The sequence below is a fragment of the Stigmatopora argus genome, chromosome 11 (assembly GCF_051989625.1).
Source record: "Stigmatopora argus isolate UIUO_Sarg chromosome 11, RoL_Sarg_1.0, whole genome shotgun sequence".
Taxonomy (NCBI): domain Eukaryota; kingdom Metazoa; phylum Chordata; class Actinopteri; order Syngnathiformes; family Syngnathidae; genus Stigmatopora; species Stigmatopora argus.
The window spans coordinates 10,817,546-10,843,407 of record NC_135397.1 but is presented as its reverse complement, the minus strand read 5'-3'; the positions used below and the strand labels follow the sequence as shown (position 1 = coordinate 10,843,407).

The window sequence follows — 25,862 nt, the reverse complement described above, 5'->3', positions numbered from 1 at the left end:
ATTATGTGAGTGACAAGGTAACCAAAAAATTTTCTGTTGGACTTAAGGTTCCCAAGAGCCCAGTGCCCTCCATAACCCTTGAAAACAAGGCATTTGTCTTGTGGGTGTTTTTCATCTGTGTGGACAGGATGACTAGTACTTGCATTTGAATGAAAGATGAGTGTGCCTAAAACAGGGACATTGTTCTAAATGTCAACTTTTTCTCAGAACTTGTCCCTGCTTATCACATGATTAATGTAAATGTTTAAAACCATTTGAGAATTGGGATTTAAATAACTAGATTGAATCTATAAAAGTAGCAACTTGAGTAATGTTCTATCTTTCAAAATGTTTTCCTTCAGTCTTTCTCTCAAGATGAGTTTAAAAATCATGATTGTAAGTTATTGATTACAGCTACTGTTTTGGCTTCAGCCCGAAATAGGTATTTGCATGTGTTTTCTCTTAAAGGCTTGATAGGGACGTTTCTGTAGTAGGATAAATGATGTTTAGTACTGAGGCTGCATGGGACTGAAACCACTGCATGATGTTTGAGGGGAAGAAGATATCACGATCAGGCAATGTTTTATTTATGTCAGTCAGAAACCATGGTAACAATGAAGCACATTAACTTACTAAAATTATGAACCCATGCAAGCAGGTGTGACATGTTAGTTTGGCAGGGAGAAAAAGTTAGAGGCCAATGTGACACGCAGTAGTAGCAGCAGCAGCATCTGTTGGCCTGGCAGCCCACAGGTTGCACCCAGTTGACGTCATGGGCCTTGTGTGCTAGCTAAGTGGTGATCACAGCCAGCCATGCGCCACTACATCTGCTCTACATCAATTTGATCCTTGACCTGTCCAAATGCTCGATGTGGCTATCTAAACGGACGGGAGCAACTTGATGGAATTGTTTTTGGCTAATGTAACTGTAATTATGTCTAATTGAAGTAATGTTATATCAAGATAATACAACTAAATGAGGCCAGTGAAAACCTCAAATAGTCAAGCAAATTGGGGATTTAGAAAAATACAAATTGGGGAAATGTTGCTGAATATTTTTGACAACCATTGGTGACATAAAAGAGACCGACTTAAATGATTTCATACCTTCTAAATGTGACCTATATCTTGCATCATTTTTTTGTGGGGAAGTAAACAGGCAACTGAAAGACTGCCCACCCATTTTACAACTGGGGTGTGGCTGTGGTCAGAATTTACCAATTAACAAACTGGCAGATGAATCCATTTAAAATGCCTTAATTAATCCCATTTGGTGTAAGATTTTCCAGTAGTCTTTTCTCAAGTTTTTTTGTTTGTTTTAGTAGAAGCCAAAAGAACAGTCCCTAAGTGTAATACTGAATTTTTATGCAGCGTTGTTTTAATACCTTTTGACATTATAGCCATAAAGTTCAAATTTTGCTTTAACATTGTGCATAAAAAACATTCACCCAGTATGAGAGAAAATGTGCAAACTTTTACAATCAGAATAGTTCAATTGTTGATTTTCATTTCCTCTCTCAAAGATGTTTTTACAATTAAAGGTTTAGAAAACCTAAAATTGTACTAGAGTACATGTCACTTCAATGGTGAGTAAAGTTTTAAATGATCTAAGTCTCATTTTTTAAATATCACAATATTCTGGCGTAAATCGGGTATTAGACGTTTTATATACACAGGGGAGACTAAACAAAACAAACATGATAATACAGTGTATCATCATTTGATACATAAATACCAGCCAGGTTGGACTTCTACGGTCTTTGCTGAAGTGTCTTCCGATAACACAGCTATGTTGGAGATGTTACGTGCAGTAGAGCTAGTGTCACAAGACACGAAGCCCACTGGTGGGATCAAACAGGCTTATCTTCCCATCCAAAGTTCCAGTCAGCAGCTATGGGGGAAACAACAGAAAATGTGATTAAACTTTATTTCAGAAAACAAAAACAGAAAAACCTACACCGTACTCCTGCACCGCATCCATTAAGTATTCAAAATGGTGGTTAGGCTGTTTTGAGTATGCATGCTGGTGAATTATTTAATGGTCAATAATTGGTGCATTGAACAAGTGCTTTAAATGCAGAACATTTGGGGTGGTAACATTTTCCATGTGGATATTAGGTGACTTACATTACATCGTAATGAGATACTACTTGAAAATATGCCCTTTTCCTAGAAGCTTGTACACGTGTAAACACACGCAGACACACACAAATATGTTAATTTAGCACACATACAAGCACATGTTTATGCAATCACTGCTATATTTCTTTGCAAAAGGAAGAATTACCTCATTTCTAACAGTCAGCAGAGCAGCTTTCATCTCAGCACTGATTGAAAACAGCGGTTTGACGTGAGCATTACATACCATTATTATATATTACACAGAATTTATTTATTTTATTTTAACTCCTAGGGGAAGTATGCAAATGATCTGTTACTTATGTAATAGCCCTAAAATGAATAAACGGTATGAACATTTAAAGGTCTGAATTCCGCTTTATTAAAATACTGAAATTAACTTCAAACTCTAGTGATAACTGCAATTTATTAAGTTACCTATTTTTTTTAAATTTCAAATTACGAACACATTACATCATTTAACCCCATTGTGGCACTTCTAAGGTCGGTTGTGAACATAAATATTGTTTAACAAATATAATATATGCATTAAGGGTTAAAGTCTGAAATTTGATAGATTCTGCAGTGCTTTTTGAAACATACAAAAGTTTGGGGAAAGACAGAGCGACATGAAAAACATTAAAAATAACATAAGACCACCATATTTCTCTTGCACATTCCAAAGCTTTTTGATGCGCACAGATCATCTACGAGCAAAGCAGCTGCATTAACCAGCTGTAGTTTGAGGAGGAGTACCTTTGACTTTTTACCATGACCTCCTGTTCAGTGACCTTCGTCTCGAATCGCTTCACTGTCTGGGGTGCCCATGGGCTGCTGCTATACATTCTAACGAGTTAAAAGGTTCAACGAGCAGCTTCGTTACTGAGAACAGAAAATGACTCAGACATACTCACTGCGTTGAAGCGAAAACTATAGTGTTAAAATCTGAATGTGACATCTGACCTGAGTTCAGTGAGGTTAACATAAGCAAAGCTGACAGCGTTTAGCTATTAAACAAAGGGTTCATGTTAGGCTACGAACTGCGTGACTTCCCTGAATTTTGAACGTGTACAAAAAATGAAAATGAAAAACAACACAGCATATGTTTGATCTTGTATGAAAGATTTAACAGCAGGGTCAAAAGTCCTCATGCATTAAGCCAAGACAAGGCCTGATTTATAGCTTTTAACAGTTATGCCCACTTAAGAAATTTGTTTTTCCCTTATGAGAGTTTTATAGAACAAGATCTACCATATGACATGGGAAGTTGCAACATTTGTAATAGTTCTCCTGAGGTCTCCCTCGAAACCATTTATCAAAGTAAAAAGTTGCATGACATGTCATCTATATTACATAATCTAAGTTATCGTTGGGAAGGGTTCTTCAATACATGATTCAATGTCGGGAAAAAAATGTGTTTTTACTTTTCTGATGGGAGCTATCCAAATTTGGACTAAATTGTCATAGGTGGCTGGGATAAACTCCCACACTCCTTGCGATTTTTGTGAGGATACGTGGTACATAAAATGAATGGATGTCAGAAAATCACAATGAAGTGTGCAGCATGTGAGGTTTTGATTGAAGAAAACTTTCTATTCACGCAAATGATTGAAATAATCGCTTAGAGGAGCACAGATTATGACCAAAATAACAGGACGTTCTGCACAGATGGAAAGCAACAGGCACACGAGAGATGGGAAGTGGCGCCGTAAGTCATCTATGAGACACGTGCTACATCACAGAAGGACATGAGACGTACTGTAGCATCTATACATTAGACCACATGCTGTACATAGTGGAGCAGGTGAGTTTTCAAAAACAAGTTAAGGCCTTACACCAACAATATGAAGCAAAGCAATTTAGTTGTTACTTTTTTTTCCATTCTTTTGCTCTGTTGCTCTTTATTTTTTTTAATACACCTATATATGCAAGATATTTACTTATTTTGTGGCTTGCTTGAAAGACACCCAAAATCTTTTTGAGTTGTTTTTTCCCCAAGAACCATAGCACCCCTATTATCTGAGTATTGTACAATTTTCAATAAAACTATCTCAATTTAAGACCAAACCACTAAATACTTCACACCACATTAAAATCTGAGCCTTTAATGGTCCCTCAGAACAAAAGACCACAATATTTCAAATAAAATTTGTCATAACTTTGTTCTACATTTATAAGATACGTCAGTTTTCCGCATGGAAAAAAATATCAGATTGCTAAAAAAAATCAGATACGATTGGCCATATAGGGTTATCAAAAGATAAAGATCTCATAAAACAAAAAGCAATACTTCCATTTATTGATATGATTTGCCCCAAATGAACATAATGATCAGAATGATTGTCAAGTCATGCTCCAAGTCAACTGCCAGTCACTTCAAATTTACAAATCATTTGGGATTTCAGGCTACCAATGCCATTTGACATTGTTTTTCATTTCTTATTTTAGGCAAAGTTCAAAAAGTCAGGCTTAAATCAACTTGCTTAGGAAGAACCCCAGAAAATGCAGTTTTAACTTCACTTTGGGATGAATATTCATCATGAGCTAAGCCCTTGGTCTGGTCCAGCATAAGTGGCCTGCAATTAATCAGAATTTTCAGTGCCTGTTGGCTGTCCCATTACTTTTGCTCACATGGCAAGAGCCTTGTGGCTTCCTGTTTAATATTGTACCGCCTCTATTGAACACATGCCTCCTGCTCTTAGAGAAGTTCTGTCTCAGCTCAGGCTCCCACTCAGATGTGACATTCTAAAGCAGACGCCTCAGTGTTTGCTGTCTGACCATCAAGAGGAGAACTTCCGAGGAAGAGAAAATTGAAAAAAATAAATAAGAGGAAAAGTAGTGGGAATAGTTTCAAATGCCAACTGGCCACAAATGAAATAATAGAGTGAAGAAAGTCAAGTGGGACGCCAGCTGCATTTTTTTCCAGGCTGGAAAGAGCAAAGATGATACATGTGGACCCTCGGAGGCAAGAGCCAATGGGATGATTCACTACTTCTTCCAAGATCTGTGTGTGTGTGTGTGTGTGTGTGTGTAGTGGTAGTGGGGGGGGGGGGGGGGGGGCTGATAGACACATTTGCTGGTGTCAGTAAGCGGTCACTGCTCTGCAATCCTGCAGCTATCATTATACAAAAGAGGTCCCCTGTTGTTGAAGCACAACAGATGAAATTATTGTCACTTTATCAAATGATTCAGTCAACACTTTGATAGTATGCCTGTTTCCGTTCCATTCCTTTTTCAAAGAACACAGATGCATGCATTTAAAAACTGAAATGTCTAAGAGCAATCGTGCATCTCAATCATCATAATCTCATTTCATGCTTGACACTTTAGAAAACCTTTGCGTGAATCGGATGCAACACATTTGCAACATTTGCAAAATGTTGCACTCTGTCTGACGTTGGCCGATATTCTCCAAACTAGAAGGGTATTATGCATACAAACAACACTAGAATATTACGGAAGTACAGAATACTACAGGCTCTAGTTGGAACTCTTGCCCAGTTTTCTTGGTGATACCCCAACATCCAAGGAACTACATTTAGGGATTGTTTTTTGTATTGGATTTGATTTGATTTGGTGATTGTGACTGTACTGTCTAACTTATAACTATGCCTTTTCTTGCTACAGTCACAATGAATTTTCCCGAATACGGGATGAATATAGTTATCCAATCCAATCCAATCCAAAAACAGAAAAAATAGATTCAATTAATTTTTTTGTAACTAAAAAAGACGAAACCTCGGCACCATCAAATCTTGCTGAAAACAAAAAGCCCAATCTTAATTTTATTTGATATTTATCAAAATCCTACGTTGCCATTAGAACCAATTGCATAGAAAAAAACTGGGACATTTCATCAAATGTGAAAACAGATGTAAACGATTTCCACACTTTTCCATCATATTGTATAGAATTTTAATGTGATGAAGATGTTTTCCATCTCTGGTTTGGAACAACACGAGGCGCTATCAACAGCTTCGGATTAGAAAACACAGCCATCACAGTAACCCAAATAAAGTGCAGCCCAATTGAGCCTCTTTCCAATGGTTGACCCAGTAACCTGTTTCTTAGAGCTGACTGGTGATTTGCCTCAGGCCAGCTATAACATTTTTGCTTGCCTTTATATATGATACTGAAAGACTTAAATTCCATAGGAGGAAGCAAGTTCAGGCACAGCATTAAAAGTGCATTGACTTTCAGGCACGTCTTGCTTTGAAAGTTCCTTCTCTCGCAAAACTAAAAAACGCATGCACCAAAACAACAGGCACAATACCCTTTTTGTTACATGTTTGAAGGTACTGTACACTCCTGGTTCTGAATTCATATCCAAGACAGATTTTACCCCAAAAAACTGTATTATTTGAAATATTTCATTTGTGAAAGACTTTAAAGGACAGAAAAAATAAATGAGAGTAAAATATAGGGCTCTCTAAGCGTTAAGCAGCAAAATAAACTGACGACTTGGATAGGACCGCCTTGATGGTCCTTTGAGTATTAGTGGAAAACATGAGTGGTAAATGAGTGGAAAATATGCATTGCATTATCTGTCTGGGCTGTCCACTGGAGAGTTCTCACAGCAGTAAATATGGACAACATCTGGCCCAGAGATATGGCTTCCGAGAAGATGAGCACAGGTTGGGCAAATTGTTTTCATGTTGCTGTGTCATTTTTTTGAACAAATCACATTCACTTAGTATTAATTATCTGAGACAATAAATAAAATTTCCTTGTAAAACTGTCAACTTTCAGTTAGTCTATGGTGCAATACCAATAGTGGGGCCTTGTTCTCTGCAAGCATCCTGTCAAATTGCTTCTGGAGCCACATTATTCAACAATTGATTGAAAATTGTGGTACTGGTACAGACATTGTTTTTCACCAAATTGTTATTAGATGGTTAAAAGGTGCTCATGGAGGATATTGTGGTATTTTTTTATTCATTAACCAGTACCTAAAAAAAACACAACTCCACTTTCTTGGGTGGTTTGACATGGACTTCACAAAAATTGAACCTCTCTTATTAAAGTTTGATATTGAATGCAATAATCAATAAAAAAAAGTTTGACACTCATGTCATGTTAATATCTGACAAAAGATCTAGAATCAGAAAAGCGGCACAATTATTCTATAAACCAACATTGTCTCATTCTCAAAGCTTTTGCCCATAGCTATATGTTGACAAATTATGTGAAGTGAAGCTAATAAAATCAGTGCGCACATATGCAAGAGCAACATAAATAAGATGTCTGTCAATTAAGAATCTGAGGAACTCAAAAGCTGTTGACCTAGGAAGTGCAGATCAGTGGGCGCATACCGCTCACCAGGTTTAGCCCGCCTTTCATGTGCCACTATATTATCACAAACATTCTCCTAGACACTGCAAGGTGCCAAAATGATTGTTGCAGCATCAAACATTGCAAAGAAAAAAGGGCTTTTTAGGACAATTAGGAGAATGAAAACACTATATCATAACTATAAAACTGGTAGACAGGCATATAGTTCTTAGCATTGTAGTCAAATGGACTGGGTTGCCGCTAAATTGTAGATACTGATGGTTTTAAAAGAGTTATGGCAGTGAACAAAAAATTGTCAATGTGCACCTGACTATAATTCAACTAGAACGCAAAGATCCGTTGAACAGTTGCACGGATCAAATTATCTACAGAGAATCTGAATGTAGTATTAAGTCAATGCTAATTTTGCGGTAATGTTTACTGGTACTTATTTTGATACAACTGTTACCATAACGGCAACCATTTTCATGATCGGTAAACAGCATTTATTGTGCAGTCAACTGTGGTAATGAGTAATGCGTGTTGTTCCCACTGTTTCCACTCAATTCTGTACATAGCAATGCATGGTTCTAGTCATGCAATCAGAATGTACAGCATTGGGCAGTTTACAAATGTTTGATTTATTTGTAAGAACACTTCAATGTTAATGAACTGTGAGTCATCTCATATCTCACCTGTGGAGTCGCAGGGTTAAAGGCCAAACTGAGCACAGTTTCAGAGTGTCTTTGGAGCTTGTGAAGGTAGCTGCTGCTCCTTATGTCATACACATATGCCTGTAAAGAAGATGAGCTAAATAAACACTAATATTTTAAGCACTTTATTGATCACAGAAAATATAGAATTGAGAATATGAATTTGTATTATGATTTTGCAAACAAACCTGGTTTGCTCAGCAACTGTTAGAAAATCAAAAGCTCTACATTATGTATTGTGTTACTCAATGAGTAGCAGAGATTGATTTGTGAAATCAGTAGCTCATTCATTCATTTTCTGAACCGCTTTATCCTCATTAGGGTCGTGGGAGTTGCTGTAGCCTATCCCAGCTGACACCGGGCCATGATCTCCCCGGGCCAGCGTGGTTTTCCTCCGGGTACTCCGGTTTCCTTCCACATTCCAAAAACATGCATGGTAGGCTGATTGGACACTCTAAATTGCCCCTAGGTACAGGTGTGAGTGTGCATGGTTGTCCGTCTCCTTGTGCCCTGCAATCGGCTGTTACCCATTCAGGGTGTCCCCCGCCTCTGGCCTGGAGACAGACGGGATTGGCTCCAGCCCCCCTGCAACCCTAATGAGGATAAAGCGGTTCAGAAAATGAGATGAGATGAGATAAAGGTAAGTATAATATTCATGCAAGAAGTATGAATAACTAATCGTTGTAGAGTGTCTCTAACACGGAACACCGACTCGCAGCATTCTTGAACCTTTGGATTTTGCTAATAAATTTCAGTAAATGCCTAGTATTTCCTTCCAATGCTTTTTATCCACACAAACAGCATAAGGAAAAGCAGGACATTTTCCAAGACACTTTGAAGTCAAGTAAAAGTCACTGTCTGGAAAAGCAATTTAGCAACACTATTTCATGTTGAGTTGGACTTTGGAAAAAGGTCTGATTCCAATTAAAAAAAGTCTGAGTCAAGGCAAGTCAAGTGCAAAAAAAAACCTCAGTATTCACAATGGATCCCCAAATGGTTCTTCGTGAAGCAATAGAATCCTTGATTTTTTTTTCACAGCAAATCTGTGAAAAAAAATTAATATGGAAAAATGAAGAGAAAATGATGTATCACCATAATTAAGTATGACTATACAAATAAAATGGAACAAAAGCAAAAAAAAATAATTATGGAAAACTTTTCAACCTATTACGTACCATAGACTGCTAAAGGTAACATGTTTTCCTTTTAACAAATCCTGATTCTAAATTACTATTAGTAAGAAAAGTAGGCTACAGTTTCCACCGCAAATGTTTTTTTCGTCCTACTATAAAAATGAATGAATTGGGAGAAAGTAATGTTTCGATGATTCTCATCAGTTGTGCCATAATTCCGATCCCATCATCGATTAAATTATAAGTTGTGAAAATCAAAACCACACTGATGACACAAGTCTTAATTGCTCTCTAATTCAACTTGTTCATCTAGAAACTACAATGACTTCATTTAAAGGCACTCTGTGGTCTCCTTTTTCCCTTGCTTTGTACGCTTATTTTCGTTCAAAATTAAATCATCACGTTGAAGGCTACACGAAAAAAATTCTGTATCTACAACTTACACATTTGTCCTCTGAGCCACACGCAACGAATCGACCACATGGTGAAATGGCAGATGAGCACGAATGGCAGCGGTTTACATGGTTTTCATACCGCCGTACACACCTGTGGACAAATTGCATTCAAACGTGAGTAATTCATGAGAATGATACAAAAACAAAGAAAAGCTGGGAATAATTGCCTGGTTAAAAAACAATACCCCACTTTCTCCACAGAGTCAAGTTATTCATTCATTTTACGTACCATTTATCCTCCCAAGAGTCACGAGGGTGCTGGGGCCTAACCCAGCTAACTATGTCAAGTAAGCAAAATCCTGGTTGCCTTCCCATCTTAGTATACAAGTGGTCCACCGATCACTACTGATAATTTTAAGTGATCATAAATAAATCTCTTCTCATTTTCTGAACTGTTTTATCCTTACGAGGGTCACAGGGGGTGCTGGAGCCTATCCCAGCTGACTCCGGGCCAGAGGCGGGGGAGACCCTGAATCGGTGGCCAGCCGAACGCAGGGCACAAGGAGACGGACTACCATGCACACTCACACCCATACCTAGGGGCAATTTAGAGTGTCCAATCAGCCTACCATGCATGTTTTTGGAATGTGGGAGGAAACCAGAGTACCCGAAGGAAACCCACGCAGGCCCATGGAGAACATGCAAACTCCACACAGGTGGACGTGACCTGGATTTGAACCCAAGACCACAGAGCTCTGAGGCCGACGCGCTAATCACTCGCACCACCGGGCCGCCCATCTTGACACGTCACACTTTTGCACTGTACATTAAATTACATAGAGGAATTTAAAGACCACGGCAGTCATGTCCAAAATCTGCTAAAAAGATAACTACTACTTTGGCCAATATTTTCTTAACTCTTCAAGAAATACAAATCTGTGGGGCTGAATAAAGTTGGCCGCGGCTAAAGTAAAACACAGGAAAGAAGAGGTAGCGGATGAAAAATGGGCACTTTTTGCCACATGCTGAGTTGTTTGATTTGCTTTGCAACTGCATGAAATGTCTTTACAATACCTCTGACAGCTCACTGAGCAAAGGCGTCTGTACATGAACTGAAATTTTGGCAAATCTACGCCTTAACTGGATCTGATGCGAACATGGGTTTACATTCATGCTGTAGTCATCGAACAAATCTGAAAGTAGGTCAGATCTTTTTGATTTTTTAATTGGATGAAGAAGCAGAACTTGTCGGAAGATGAAGACAATATCATGCATAATTTTAAAGGGATCAATAATAACTATTTGAAGATAATAGTGCTGAATTATTATGACTGCTTTTTGAAAGAGGTCAATTCTAAGGCAGATTATCATCCTTTTTTTCCTTTTCATCCTTTTTTTTACTCCCAATTCATATTGAATGATATTTAACATAATTGGCTGAAGTCACAATAACTGTGACCCCAGCCAATTATGTTAAATATCATTCAATATGAATTGGTAGTAAAAAAAGGATGAGAATTGCAGGAATGTGGCCCATGAGTAAACTAGAGATGACGTACTCGTGCTGCATTTGCACCAATACCTATATTGAACCTGTTTTAAGACAGTTAACACAACAAAATCAAATCTTTTCACTCGAGGAAGGTGTCTTGCCCAAAATCAGTTAGATAATAGAACCAGGCCTCCATGTGACAATGACAGGTTTTGACATTAGGTGGACTGGTCTGAATCTAGATTATATTGGTGTACTGGTGCCAAGCTGGTGATTTAGTGGACGAGTGGACTGCAGTTACATTTTGATGAAGAAAATTGCAGTTTTACTCATTACCAAACCTGGAATAACACGCCATTTCTCTGGGCACAGAATTTCACGGTTTTAGATTTCAATGGCATACCAAAAAAGAGGTCAATGTATGAATTGATTGGTAAACTATTGATGGCTGTTATTGCAGCAAATGCTTGTCAATCATTAACAATTATACTCACTCCATACTTGAAAACACAACAATAAGCCATTCATAAATGCACTATTGTCAAGTAAATGAAGGCTGCAAGAAGGACTAACTGAAAAAACATCACTTCGGAGATCTCGCAGGGAACATCAAATCGCACCGTCAACTAACATATGCTGGCATGAGGTCAAGCCCAGTTAGAGAAAGGTATTTCCCAGCACTGCGACCCAGTTACAAAACGTAAATAGCGAAAACAGATGCGTGAAGATAAAAATGGGAAGTAAAGTGACATATTATAGCAGTGACAACACATCAAGTAATTGGCAGCTAGTAAAACTCAGTGAAATGGGGAAAACAGGAGGAATACTGCTGGGATTAAAATTGCATTTCAGAATACGTCGTTTCTTTGACCTCATTGAATAGCTTTGCCGTTTGTTAAGAGGATATAGCACACTTAGTCTCTACATATGAGGTGTAAAAGCTGACGCAGTTCTGTACAGTAATATAATCATATTATTAATATTGGAATGTTGAATGGATCACATTTCGAAAAGAAGAAAAAAACTACACTGACAAACAGACATTTAAACTTATATAAACACTGCCTTGGTTTTCTAGGTCACAATGTTGATCAATGTTTGGAAAAAAGTAGGAGATGCTTAACACATCCTCCTGTCATGGTGTTGCATGAGTGTTGACTGTTCAGTTTGTGAGTGACGAGTAGGAGAGCGAACTGGAAGGTCTAATGCTCTTTAAGTGGGGGTTATTTTATGCACCCGAGTATTCAGTCAGACAGGAGTAATCTGCCATTTCAGTGCTGAACTTTTGATTGGAGATGGCTTCTAACAATATTTATACAAACACTGGCTATCCAAAAAACAGTCACCACTTAAGCAAATACTGTAGGTAAAACTTTTCCATTGGCTAATCATTCTGTGATTGATGTGTTTTAACTGGCAATATTTTATTTAACCGTAACTGATGCAGTGAGTAACTTTTTTTCTTAAACCACGTCAAAAATAACTATGGAGATTGCTGAAACTTTTAAAATTGGTTAGTATTCAAATGAATTATTCAATAATGATGAATCATAATTTTCTGGGAAAATGTGTTGTTGGAAAATAATCGTGAGAGATCGCTTTAATGTTTAGTGAGATTTGATGGTGGAAAATCAAGCGCTTTTTAATTGGAAAAGTAAGGAAATAATGCAAAGAGGACCCAGGGGATTTTATGACGAACAACTACATAGCCTTAAGAAAACATCAGTGAAGTAAATATGGACAAGTTTGGCTTAGGGAGCAGATGCAATGCAATACAGTTACATGGTCTAATTTGAACTTTTGATGAACCATTCATTTGGCCAATAAAAAACATTGATATGAGATAAAATCTCACACTATATTGTAGAAATCATGAAAAAAAGTACTATCAGCAAGCCGCCCCTAATAATCCTCTGACGTGCTAGTGCTTTGCTACCTATAGAATTTTAACAGAATTAAAACAACATCGTCGGGAGAAAATAAAATTTAAAAAAAAAATAATCTAAGACCAAACTTTCACTGCATTATAAATGTGCAGTATGTTTAATCTCAGAGGGTTCAAATAAAATACTAAAACTAAGAAATCTGAATGAAGAATATGCCAACTAAAAAACTCTTGTCCTTTCAAACCAAGAGTTCAAAAGTATAAATAGATTTAGTGTATTTCTGATCAGGACTTTAATAGGTTTTTGTGTTAACATTTCAATTTGTGCTTACTGTATGTAGTGAATTGTGCTGCAATTGTCTGACTTGGGGAAAACCAAATAAAATATAATTATTTCAACAACAATGAATCTTTACACTAACCGAAGTGTGCGAAGGTCCCACATCTTCACACCATCCGTGACTGCACTCGTGAGGAAGAGGTTATACAAGTCTGGAGCTTGTGTGCTGAACATTGAGCCCTATGCAATATAGGCAAATAGACAAAAATGCCTCGTCAGGACACGCATGACTCAAATACTTTGCAACTTAGCTTCTTAGAATATCAAGTACTGGAAAATACTTTTGCAATATAGCCTGTATAAGCAAACGGATTCCAACTTTTTCATTCCACTTCGCACAAGAGTGCACGAGGAGGTAGAATTGAAGCCAATGGTAGTGAAGATGGAATGTGAGATGTTTTCTTTTCAACAATTTGTTTTCCATTCTTGATCCACCACAGTGAGATAGCAGTCAGTTGTATATATGCTTTCCCCAGCACACATAGCCGGATTCCACGACATCCTTACCGACTTATCAGATTCTACATGAGTGAGTGTAAAATAGAAGGAGAGGCTTTCTGTTTAAATTTCCAGAAAGAGTGTGAGAACGGGAGTCTGAGAGGGCATTTCCAGTACAGTTTTCCGAGAAGTCCTGCACTGTTTTGGTCTGATGAGTTCCAGGTGAGTTTTTACTGAGGAGGAGATGGAAACTTCAAGATTGAAACGTTGCTTCCCATGCTGCCGTTCTGGAGATTGATGGCAAAAGAAAATCGACTACGTGTCCATGCTGGGGTTATCTCTTTGTTATTCTCCTGTAATAACCCCTGCTCACTCTTCAGGCCTTTGGGCACATATTGACGCAACGGCTCAGCTGAAAAAAACTGAGTCAACAATGAGCGAGCACAGTAGGTGGCGTAACCACAGCGAGACACCTGTGAGATCGAGGCATGACGTCAGCTGTTTGTGAGGGATTTTGGTAGCATAGAGGTCACTCAGTACAGCACATACTCACTGTTTGATCCACACAAGCTATTTGGTCTTAGGAATGATCAATATAAATGTCGCACCATTACTTTTTAAGGGAAATGATTCACTGTTGTGTGTAAAATGTTTGCTTCATTGAGTATAAATCATTAGTAGACTTTGCCAGTTGAAATTTGTCATATAAATCAATAAAGTCTTCAAGAAGAGGTATTCATAATCGTAATGGCTGTGAATGCAGGCCCAAGATGTCTACTTGCAAGACAATAGCAATTTGGGCCCACACTGGTTCAAGACATGAGGCAGCATGGTAGCAGAAACTCAAATTGGATCATGGAACAGTGTTGTACTAAGGCCATTAACTTGTATCGAATCCCGTCCTCCTATCTCATTTGGTGTTTATAATCCCCCAAAAACAAGGGTTCAAACATAATGCTAAATGATATTGACCATGACAAGTTTTAGCCACCGAGTTGCACATTAGCTAACACGTTTGCTGCCTGGCAAATAATGTGCTACTTACGTAACTGCCGTAACACTCAAAGATCTTATGCAACATCATAACTCTGCCAAAGAGTTTACCCTTCATGAGAAGATGGAACTCTCTCACTTGATGCCAAAACAAATTATTTTTCTTTCGGGTGGGTTTGATCTTGACATTTGTTTTCCGAGGTTTTTTTGGGGGTGTCTTGCTGTTTAAAATTTACAATCACAAAAAATAATACAATAATCCAGGGTAGTGAAATTGCAAAGTACCAAAACCTTTAAAATAGGGTGAGCAACGTTGATCACCTTGTTTTGTGTGATGCAGTGGATGGCTTTGTTGTGAGCATCAGGCAGTTCTGCAGCAACTTTGCCGATGTTCATGTCAAACACTTGAATGGAACGATTGGAAGCACATGCCAGAACAATGTCTGCATCAGGAAAGTTATGGGAACTATCATGGTGGAAAGTAAAGCACAAAATTAAGTTGAATTTAAGGAAAATTGGTTAGAAGACTTAAAAAAAAGAAAAAAGTGTGTGTTCTTTTACTGGTTTCACTTTGCTTGTGCATGTCAGAGAAGAAAGACATTACCCTCAAAACACTTGAGTCTACACTTTCTATCATCCTATGAAAGGATACAGGAAAAGAAATCATTAATAGCAGAAAGGTCTGTAATATGTGTTCCTGATGTTGTTGAAAAGCAGCTTGACAATTTGACAAAACTTCGCTGCTGATACCTGGGGAAAAAATATTTTACAACTTTTTATAGTGTTTAAATTGAAATTAACACTTTACACTGGTATTTCTGGTTCGGTTGTTGTTTTTAACCAGTCTTCAATAATGGAAAATCCAAATAAAATATTACCTTATGTCATTACTATAAATCACAATGGCACATTATAGGGTTTCTAAAAGCATAACTGACAATATTCATTCTATAATATTCAAATAAAATATATACAAGACCACCAAATACCACATTACCTCTTGATATCATCATGAGTGACATCCAGATGATACAAATACAACTGCAGGGAGTCTCCAGATGCCACAAGCACAAACTTGTCCAGATAATAAAACTGGGCAGCTTTGATATGTTTAGGGAACATTTTTTTACCCTGAAAGAAAACAATATACAACATAGTCATAATCCTAAATATATTAACCAGTACATGCCATGTGTGTAATACATTGAAATGTGAGGACAATGTGACAGTGTAGTTAAAAAAACAAAAAAGGGGAATCTATCCATCCATCAATACTCATGAGACACATGAGGAGGTATCGTTTAATCACTGTAAATGAAACAGAAAGGATTTACGTTTTTTTTTTGCCTTGGTAACTAAATGTAATTGTTTTTGTCTTCAAAAATCGAATTTCTTAGTTCTCTATGCAAAAAGTAGGAGTGTAGAGTAATACTTTATGCACTTTAAAATAGTAAAAGACAGTCATGGGATTTTATAGTCCGACACGTTGCAAAAAACGTTGAATGTTTGTTTGGTTAATATCCTGCATTGGATTTCTTGATTTGACCATAACTACAGAAGACTTTATTTGACAAATTATTATTAATTTTAACTTTAATTTGTCATCTTTTTTTTTACAACATGCTAAGTAGAGAAAAAAATCTTCCTCATGAAAAAAAAACGGAGAGCTGGGTTCCTATTTCAGTCTGAATTACTTTTCATGTGAATTATGAATTGCCTGTAGTGAGCCTTTTTGACATAAATATGCAAATTGCATGTTAGTGGTCAGGTCAAGGGTAGTCAATTGATAGGAATTATAAGACCAAAGGTATCGTTGTCAGGTTGGATTATGACATTTACCATGATAATAACCGGCTCTGGGAGGTCTTGAGACCAAAGTCGTAATGTCTGGTCATGTGATGCACTTAACCAGGTCTGTCTGTTGAGGCTCCAGCTCACACTGTTCACTGGCTTGTCATGTCCTTAAAACAAAGAAAGCCTTTAGAATTAGATGAATAAAAAATATGGATTGAGGGGATTACTGCTACCCTTAAACATCTGAAATGGATTGTTGTGTATGTGCTGCCCTCTTTTGATGCTTTCAGGATATTTCTCAAATGTACTACCTCACTCTCACTTAAAATAAATAACACTAAGCATATGTGGGAGAAAAAAATCCTTATCTTCAAGTTTGACATTTATAGTTTGGAGTCTGAATAAAACTAGGTGATTCATCTCAAGCCAAAGATCCATTTCAAAGTTATTGAAAATAGCCTAAAGATTTCTCATACTTCTCTTTTAATAAATCATTGTATAATATATCCTCCCTGTCTCTTCAAATGATTTCAACGTAATGAAAGGATATTTGATGAACTACAAAAGAATGTGAGCAGTTTTTCAAGGTAAGTTTGGAAAAAGAAAAGAAAAAAAGAAACAATGAGATGATTCTTATGTAAAACTACACAATTTGATCAATTATTTCATGTATACCTGTATAAACAACAGGATTGCCTGTAAGGGAAGACTTGTACAACAACACAGAGTTGTCACCAAGACCACATAGGATTTGCTTTCCATCACCTAAAACGGATTTAAAAAGACAATGATTAATTGTTGTGAAAAATAACATATAGCTTTTAAAAATCTCGAAACATTAGAATGTGTAGTTTACATTATAGGCTTTAATCCTTACCTGAATATTGGACGCAATAGACGGGCTTGTTTGTAACACTTAGATGAACACGAAGAACTGTAGGTGCTTCTATGTCTTCTGGGTAGTCTTTGAGGAGTAAGCCCCTAATTGATCATTAAAATTAGAGAAAAGTCAATCATTACTATATTATAGCATAGATGTATGGTATTTAATAATTAAATAAGGCGCATACTTCTTTTGGGTTTTCCTAGAGGATTGACCTTTCTGAGCATTTGTTCGGTGTGAGATTTGAAGTTTTCTACGGTAAACCAGAAATTTAATGAAACCATTTTGACAAGGGTTGGTTAAAGAACATTTTGTGAGGTGTTTAAAAATGATTGATGAATAAACCTAAATACAAATGTAGCTAAATTACAACAATAAACTTGCTTGAGGTTGAATTGAGAACATTTTGGAGTGCTGGCTGGCACAAAGCACAAAAGTCTGATTCCACCATCACCAAGTAAGTCAAAGTAATTCAGCTTGATTTCAACATAAAAGCATACATTTATTATTATTAATCTTTACTCCGCTACCTTGGGGAGCTTGTATATCCAGATGATTTCACCTTTGAATTGAAGACTAGGGGCTGTTCCTTGATGCTACCTATGGAAAACAAAACAAAACAAAGTTTTTTTTCCTGTTTCCTCCCCTGTCATTTTTTTAAAGAAGATGTATTAACATAATTCACGTCATTACATAGAATACATTATACACATAACAAGTATCAAATGACACAATTGAAAAGGGTCATCCCAAAGAAACTACTTATAGCTCTACGGAGGAACAGGGTTGTTGACTCAATTTGAGTTGAATTCTATTTATCATTTAGTTGAATGTTGTTAAACACTAAGCCTTTTTCTAAAAGCACATTTCTGAATGTACAAAATGGACAAAACCCTTTCAACTGTCTTTCAACAGACACTGTGTATAATGTTTAAAAATCCCAAATATTCTATAATATAATTGTAAATGAACAACAGTGGCGTGGTGACGTTTTTCTGTGAGTTTTCCGACAAAGTTTTTCAACAAAATTATGAATTAATTGCTGATCCAAACTTTAGACTTCTAATGTTATGAGTCACCCCGGCCATCAGATTTACGCCATAGTGGTGAAATAAGCTCCTTCAGACTTGCTCTGGAATATACAATAGAATAATGTTTTCTTTTCCAAGAGCCTGAGAGGTTTCTGCTTGGATGCATTTAAGTTCTACAGATATAGTACTACTTAATAACACAGTGTGATTAAGGCTGCATTAGTCAGTAAATGCTTGTGGCTTTAGGTCTGACATAGCAGTTGTGGAGTGCGTCTCGACCCCATCTCCACTGTGTGGCTCATCATCTCCCCTCAATGCAGCTGTGGGGAGTCAGGATAATGTTGACCTTATCCACCACCTTTCCAGGAGAGCAACATAAATACCAAGGAGACCAACTAGAGAATAGAATTAAGCCTAGTGATTGTACACCCGGGTCACAAATGGGTGTACAAACTAACCCCTCTTGGATAATCAACACCCAGTTATTGAAAGCAATGTTTTCATGTGTGCTATTATGTTTCAAGTACTTGTTGAAATGCTGAAAGTGCTGAAATGTAAGGGAGTTAAAGAGCTCATTATGATCCCGCTACTGTGCGAAGGAAATTGTGTTTTCCATTTTCTCATGTAGGCTTACGATGGGGAGGGTTTTGTGGAACAGACTTTGCACAAACCACCAATTAATGTAATTTCAACCTGAGGTAAACAGCAATTGCTTTGTTTTTCTTTAGAACTTTCCCTACACACTTGTGAAATATATATTTAACATTCAAAACCATTTGTTAAATATGAATTTAAGTAGCAAAATGTATGTTATCAAGCAAAAAAACTGCCAGAAGCTTATAAAATTTACATTATAATGAACTTCATGAACAACAACATCAATTATTTTTATCTTCTATAGTTCTGCACTTCACTCACACTCAATGTTCCCTCTAAGCTGCGTGCGTGCGCAATTGCGCACTACTCTCGTCTTCTCCGCGCACAGCAATCATATGGAGCGCACAAAATAAAATAAAAAAATATTTTTTTATTTTTTCCCATGACGGCGCCGTTCACGCGGGAGCCAGTGGCAGTAGCTCTGTATGTGCTATCCCTTTTTAAATAAATCAAAGCAAAATCATGGAAAAATATTGCATATAAATGGAAACTTGACTATCTCAAGTCACACGTTCAGCAGAAAAGTCATTTGAACGAGAATGAGAAGTGAGAAGGACAGATGTGTAAAATAAGGTAAAATTTAAGTCGGATTTGTGCATATTCTAATGGCATTTATGAAGATGTTTTATTCATAGATATTTTTTCATTCATTTTCTGAACCGCTTTATCCACTTTATCACTCGTAGGGGGTGCTGGAGCCTATCCCTGCTGACTTTGGGCTAGGGGCGGGGGACACCCTGTATCGGTGGCCAGCCGATCGCAGGGCACAAGGAGACGGACAGCCATGCACACTCAGACCCATACCTAGGGGCAATTTTAGAGTGTCCAATCAGCCTACAATGCATCTTTTTGGGATGTGGGAGGAAAACGGAGTACTCAGAGAAAACCCACGCAGGCCCAAGGAGAATATGCAAATTCAACACAGGTGGACCGACCTGGATTTGAACCCAGGACCCCAGAGCTGTGAGGCCGACGCGCAAACCACTCATCCGCCGGGCCGCCCATTCATAGCTATTAATCATTACATTTTATTATTACTAAATCATTTATGTGTAGTAGACATGCACATGCTTATGGCAGGTGTGATACTGGTGTGTGCCCATAGCGAGCAATGATGATGTTGCTCACACTGGTACTCAGTGTGCTCAGGGAGGTTGTCTTTCTGCCCAGACAAACAAAAAATTAGAGGGAACATTGCTCACACTTGCAACATAATTAATAAAACTAGCTGTAACGCAACATGTGGGGTGTCTATTATAGACTGCTGAAAAAGTGTGGTACACAATGGTCACAGCAATGACCAAAAAAATTGTATTGCTATAAGCCTGTGTACCAGCAAGATGAGTTTGAAGCCCATATGTAAGGGTTTAATTGTGATACACATTTTTAACAACAGGCAATTATTTTGTAAGCATAAAAAAACAAATGAATAAAAATATAGTCTGACCTTTTTTCTTCAAATGATTGAACTCCTTTTTCAACTCAGCATTCAGAGGAGATTCCAGCAGTGGAGAGGAACTGGAATCAAGGGAAGCATGACCCGATGAGTTACTGGCATACTGGAATGATAATAAACTTTTCCATTCCCGGATTATTAGTCGCTTAACCATAACGATGTTGACTCAAAAAATCCAATTCGGAGGCAGCAATCATGACCGCTGCTTGTACTTTATGATTTTCCATATTGTATGAATACGGTTATCAACTCACTGCTTTATATTCCACTATATATACTGTATGTGTTTACATTGTACATAAAATGTAAAATTACATTGCTTACTGATATTCAGAATTACCTTGGAAATATTGAAAAGCTTTGACTTCCAGTTTGGATTTTCTCTGCGTCATCCAAACAGAACTCCAAGAGGCCCACACACGGTGTAAACAAAGAACTTACTAAAAACAGCTTCTGTGTGACAAGAATTCAAATCCTGTCAATGCTGATCATCTGTTAATATTTTAACATGTATCTATTGCAAATTTATTTTTTAGAACTTTAAGAACATGCTTTACTGTGGAAAGAATCAAACAATAATTCAAATACAAACACATAAATGCCATTGCTAAAAGTCCATAAGTATTCTGAAATGCCATTTTTAATTGCAAGGCCATTAACACATTCGAATGTATCAGACAAAACTTTGTAAAAATATCCCTTATTTAGTTTAATAGGTGAAGTAGTAAAGTTTTATGTGACAGGAAGCACATTTTTTCCCTAATACGGTCTGACTCAAAGCAATTTGTGGCATGGTAAAAGAAGTAACTGACTCAATCTATCTGTGTAGAGGTAAAATTATTTAGTAGACATGCAGAGTGCAGTTTACATATTTAGAGAGCCATTCGCATGCAGAAAAACAAAAAGTAGAAATTAATTCCTCTCTGCCTACAAAAAAACTCAGACAAATGTGCCACACCAAAACAAATGTATTAATCAAACCTCTCAGGCTACTGCATTTCTAATACACATGTGAAGAATGATTACATTTCAAAACATGGAGAGGTTTCTTTTATTTAACATATACTCACAGACTTGATGCCCTTTTTACAGAAGACCCAAGACCCAGCCATTGTGATGCTTAAATCCGGGTTATCTAGAATCGGTTAGAATACAGTCACAATGGCCTCATTTCATTTTGTTAAGATAAAATACCTGGAAGTTTACCATTATCATTTTCCACTTTTTACAATTTTATCTTATTAAATAAACAAGCATGTATGTGCAATTACAGGCTGAAGGCTGAACTCAACTGCAAGAACACAGGCACCAATAAGTACATGTGCTGTCTGCGCATGCCACCTACTGGCAAATTCTTAACGGACAAAAGGCTACCATCTATTGGCTAACTCCTAACTATAATTCAGCAATTAATTGATATATATTTGTAGACGCATATCTACAAAATTCCTTTGTGATTTATCCGCGCAAATCCGAGAAATGGCTTAAAATGATATTGTATATATTGTATACACTATCCATGACTACAACGTGAAAGCCAATCTCACAGGATTCCAGCCTGTTATAAAAATAATAATTATTTATTGTTACTGTAATTGCAAAAGGAGCACTATAAGAAACATACCTGTTAAATGTAAAACTGTTACCAGCTCTGATGTAGCCAGATTGACTACATAAAGACCATCAGTGCATCCAACATATAACCAACACCTGTCCCGAAAAAAGCAAGAAAACAGTTAGATGGAAAGAAAATCAAATCTCTGATAGAACTAATGACATGAAGGAGAATGTTGGCTAGAAAAGTAGACATTTAATTATTATGAAAAATAGGCCAACGGGAATATATTCCACTATTCATTATCATTGCTCTGGTGGTGGCTATATATTTATTGTAGTTTTATTAGACAAAAATAATAGATATGTAAAGTTTTTCAATGTACCCTTTCTCTCCATTAGTGTCATCATTACATGTGCCAAAGAAAGCCATTTTTAGAACAGGTTTTAAAATATCCACTTCAGGTGACTTTTCTGCCCCTCCTATAAGAATGATTGAAAACAGTAATAGAGTAAATAGCCTCCTCGAACTAGTAGAAGCAACGTGTACCCCGTGTCTAGGTTGTCACCTGCTTGATGTCTTTGTTCACTCTTGTGGAGGTCTATTTTGGTCACAAGCTGACATGAAAAGTCAGTGAGTAGAGAAAAGCACCAAACCTAAAGCAGAGAAGATAGTTGTTCACCCACGGTTTGAAATTACTTTTTGTGAAAGTCATTTTACTGCAGTCAAATCAACAACCTGTCCGTCAGAGGAGCCAATGACTATCTGCACATTTTCCTCGATGAAAAGGGCACCGAGGAGGGGACAAGCTTTAAACAAAAGATTGAGTAAATACACAAAAAATAAGATTGGTTCATTTTATTTGATTATATTAAATGACATACCTGATAGTACAAAAGATTGGTATAAAACTGCTGCAGTATTTAGATCCCAAACCTGAAAAACAGTTTGGTCCAGTTCTATCCCTCCAACATCTAACATAAAATAATAAATTTTTCGAACTGCTTAACTCCGTACCTTGAATGTTCGGTCCTCTGATGTCGTGACAACAATGTTTTCATTCCACGGACAAAACTCTGCTGATGTTACAGGTCCCAAATGGCCAGTCAATGTCGAAATTGTTTGCTTTTCCTCATGTGTGAAACATTCATAATTGACTTATTAGCATGTGTATCAACAATTAAATTAAATTAGTCTTCAAAACCTTAAACTGTATTTGATGTCAAAGTACCTGTGAACTGAGAATATATGTAGTGGCTCCAGCACATGCTGCAACTCTATCATCAGATAGACAGAAGGAAAGATGGGCCACTTTACCGAGCAAGGTTCCAATGACTGTTCCAGTTGCAATGTTTCCTGTGGTCAAATCCAAGTAGGTACATAAGGCCATTATAAAGCAATACAAGCGATCAACAATGCAAATGAATGCATTGCGCTTGTCGTTAGATTTCTAGATTACATGAAACTACACTGAGCAAATGCCTCTTTTCGTACCTTGGCTCACTCTTCTCTGGCACACTTCCAGATTCCAGATAATAACATAATCATCAGATGCAGAACAGAGGAGGACAGGTGAGTCCCGATTTCCAAAAGTCATTGAGGTAATGTCACCATGATGGCCAGTGAGGACCAAGGCCTGTAGAGTCATTAAAAACACTTAACACAAAAAAATGAACCTGATTTTTATTTATTTATACATAACACACCTGTAGATGGCAGCGTCAGAAAAGAATGTCACAACTCAATACATATTTTAAAATTAAAGTGACAGTGTAGTCATTATGATGATTTCTAGCAGAAGCTGCTGCCATTCAATGCATTGTGGTAAGCTCCATTTCTGCCAAGGGGCCGCTGAATTTCTAGCGTTACTTATTGGGAGAGCATTGGAAAAAAATAAGGACCTCGGCCGTGAGGATCGATACATATTTGTTCATCCTTAGCTTCCAAATCTCTTTGTAAGCTATCCATGAATAACTGAGGAATAGTTCAAACTTCAAAGTATTCATATACGTACACCTAGCATGATTTGCTCAGTTGGTAGACACGTCAAAAGCTTCTGAAACCTGATAATTATATATAATTTTAATTTTAATATTTCATATTTGCCAGGTTAATTAACAACACTTTTATTTTGACCCAAGTAATTCATTTAATAACGTTGAATTCCCTCAGACTGTCCCTTTAAGGATCGCTACATGGCCATATTCCAAATGTAAATAAATATAACTGGATCTGCATTAAAATGTTTACAACGTTTCAAATGATTTTTCTTAGTAGTCCTTCATATCGGTGCCTCAAACCTACCTGCAATTTAATCATATAATAAAAATATATTACAAAACTTAATTCTGGTCAATGAAAGTCGTTACAAGCAATGAAAATACTAATAAATATATTTCATTTGTGATATATTCAAGTTCATTTTTTTACGCCACAAAAATGCACACATTGGGTTAACAAACCTCCTGCCAAAAGTCCACATTAGCATGAATGAGAATATCTTGGCCACGCACTGGAATTCCAATGTAAGAAGAACAACAAGCCAACTGTTGTTGCGACACAAGTCTATCACAGTCCAATTTGAATCGTTCAATTATCATCTTCCTTGTCACTTATTCAGCTTCTACTAATTACTTTCGTTTGAAATAAATGAAATATGAAACGTTTTGTTCAAATTTAACGTGTTCTACACGCCTTTACAACATCTCTTGTGGACAAGCGCTAGCGGTTGCTAAGAGACCAATGGGTTTGCGTGATTAAAAATTGTTTATTAGGGATGTCTTACTCTCTTTGACTTTGATGTCAGCGGGGCAGAAATTTGCTTCAAAGTGATATATCTTTCTTTGGTGTTTTTAACCATCTATCTTTGACCACCAAGTGGCAGTCAAAATTCATTGTTACTTCCTGTTCCGCAGCGTTCAGATTACTTGCGAAATGTATCCGGCCTAATGTTAAACAATATTTTGAAATAATCAAACAATATAAAATAATCTAGGCAAGCACATTGACGAATAAAAATGAGTTTCATCAGACCATGTTCCTGATGTTATTCTGATCATCAGTGGGATATACTAACTAACTAGTATTTTGTTTAATTATTTTTAATTATTTAATAAATAACTGGTTTCAAATTTCAAAACCAAAATCCAGTTGTTGTTAAGTCGGTTTATGTAAAAAGCTTAGGAATAGAAAGTTCACGAAAAGGACGTGCATTAATTGGAACTTCGGGTAATGTAGTCATAAGTGAACAACCGGATATGACGACAATCGTGCGTCAGGTCGCTAGGTGTCGTCTGCCCTTGTACTCCACTGTAATTGGATGAATGAGTCGACGTTCAAATGGTCTTTGAAGCATGACTGAGCTTTTGTAGTAGAGAGCTAACTTTAGCTAGGCTGCTAGCATCTCCCACTGCGGTCAGGCCAGTCGAGCTAGCCCATAATTTGGATCACTGTGAGAATTATGGGCATTACGGTAACCCAACGTATTGTCTTAAAAGTGAAAGTCCCCTTATCCACAAATTAAATTAAAAACGCTTAAGTAACAGAGTAAGTACTGTGAAATTGCTAGTATGTAACTATCATTTTGCCTGATTATAAAATAATATGAAAAAAGTCGGCGTTATCTAAGTATCGTCCCATCACTGAGACACATTAGATTACTACCCTAAAACTGGATTTTAAGAATAACTCATGAAAAAAGACTGGTGTGGTATTTCAAAAGAAAATAAT

At 37.0% G+C, this 25,862-nt stretch overlaps 1 protein-coding gene across 3 annotated transcripts; it reads right to left on the bottom strand.

Annotated features, from left to right (window-relative positions):
• Positions 1–544: 544 nt before the first annotated feature.
• Positions 545–24,914, bottom strand: wdr27 (WD repeat domain 27). Of its 3 annotated transcripts, XM_077613268.1 has the most exons (24): positions 24,596–24,914; positions 23,628–23,769; positions 23,365–23,489; positions 23,151–23,264; positions 23,018–23,069; positions 22,872–22,942; positions 22,702–22,789; positions 22,519–22,615; positions 22,203–22,288; positions 21,649–21,713; positions 20,919–21,031; positions 20,570–20,640; positions 17,965–18,034; positions 17,622–17,687; positions 17,429–17,532; positions 17,227–17,316; positions 16,597–16,718; positions 15,755–15,888; positions 15,410–15,507; positions 15,079–15,200; positions 13,409–13,506; positions 9,658–9,760; positions 8,064–8,162; positions 545–1,870 (listed from the first exon to the last, which is right to left on the bottom strand). In XM_077613268.1, the coding sequence occupies exons 1-24, from the start codon at positions 24,731–24,733 to the stop codon at positions 1,802–1,804; spliced, it is 2,337 nt and encodes a 778-aa protein (XP_077469394.1). In that variant the 5' UTR covers positions 24,734–24,914; the 3' UTR covers positions 545–1,801. The 3 variants fall into 3 exon arrangements, with proteins under 3 accessions (XP_077469394.1, XP_077469395.1, XP_077469396.1); XM_077613269.1 differs by lacking the exon at positions 17,622–17,687; XM_077613270.1 differs by lacking the exons at positions 545–1,870; positions 8,064–8,162; positions 9,658–9,760; positions 13,409–13,506; positions 15,410–15,507 and having other exon boundaries at positions 15,144–15,395.
• Between the last annotated feature and the right edge of the window lie 948 nt (positions 24,915–25,862).

What these genes read in the sequence shown, in the direction of transcription:
- wdr27 (XM_077613268.1), bottom strand. Translation starts at nt 24,733, where the DNA reads ATGATAATTGAACGATTCAAATTGGACTGTGATAGACTTGTGTCGCAA. An exon ending in CCAATCTTTTGTACTATCAG is followed by an intron (nt 22,943 to 23,017) that starts GTATGTCATTTA and finishes TTTTGTTTAAAG; the next exon opens with CTTGTCCCCTCCTCGGTGCC. An exon ending in ACTGCATCACACAAAACAAG is followed by an intron (nt 13,507 to 15,078) that starts GTGATCAACGTT and finishes TATATTGCATAG; the next exon opens with GGCTCAATGTTCAGCACACA.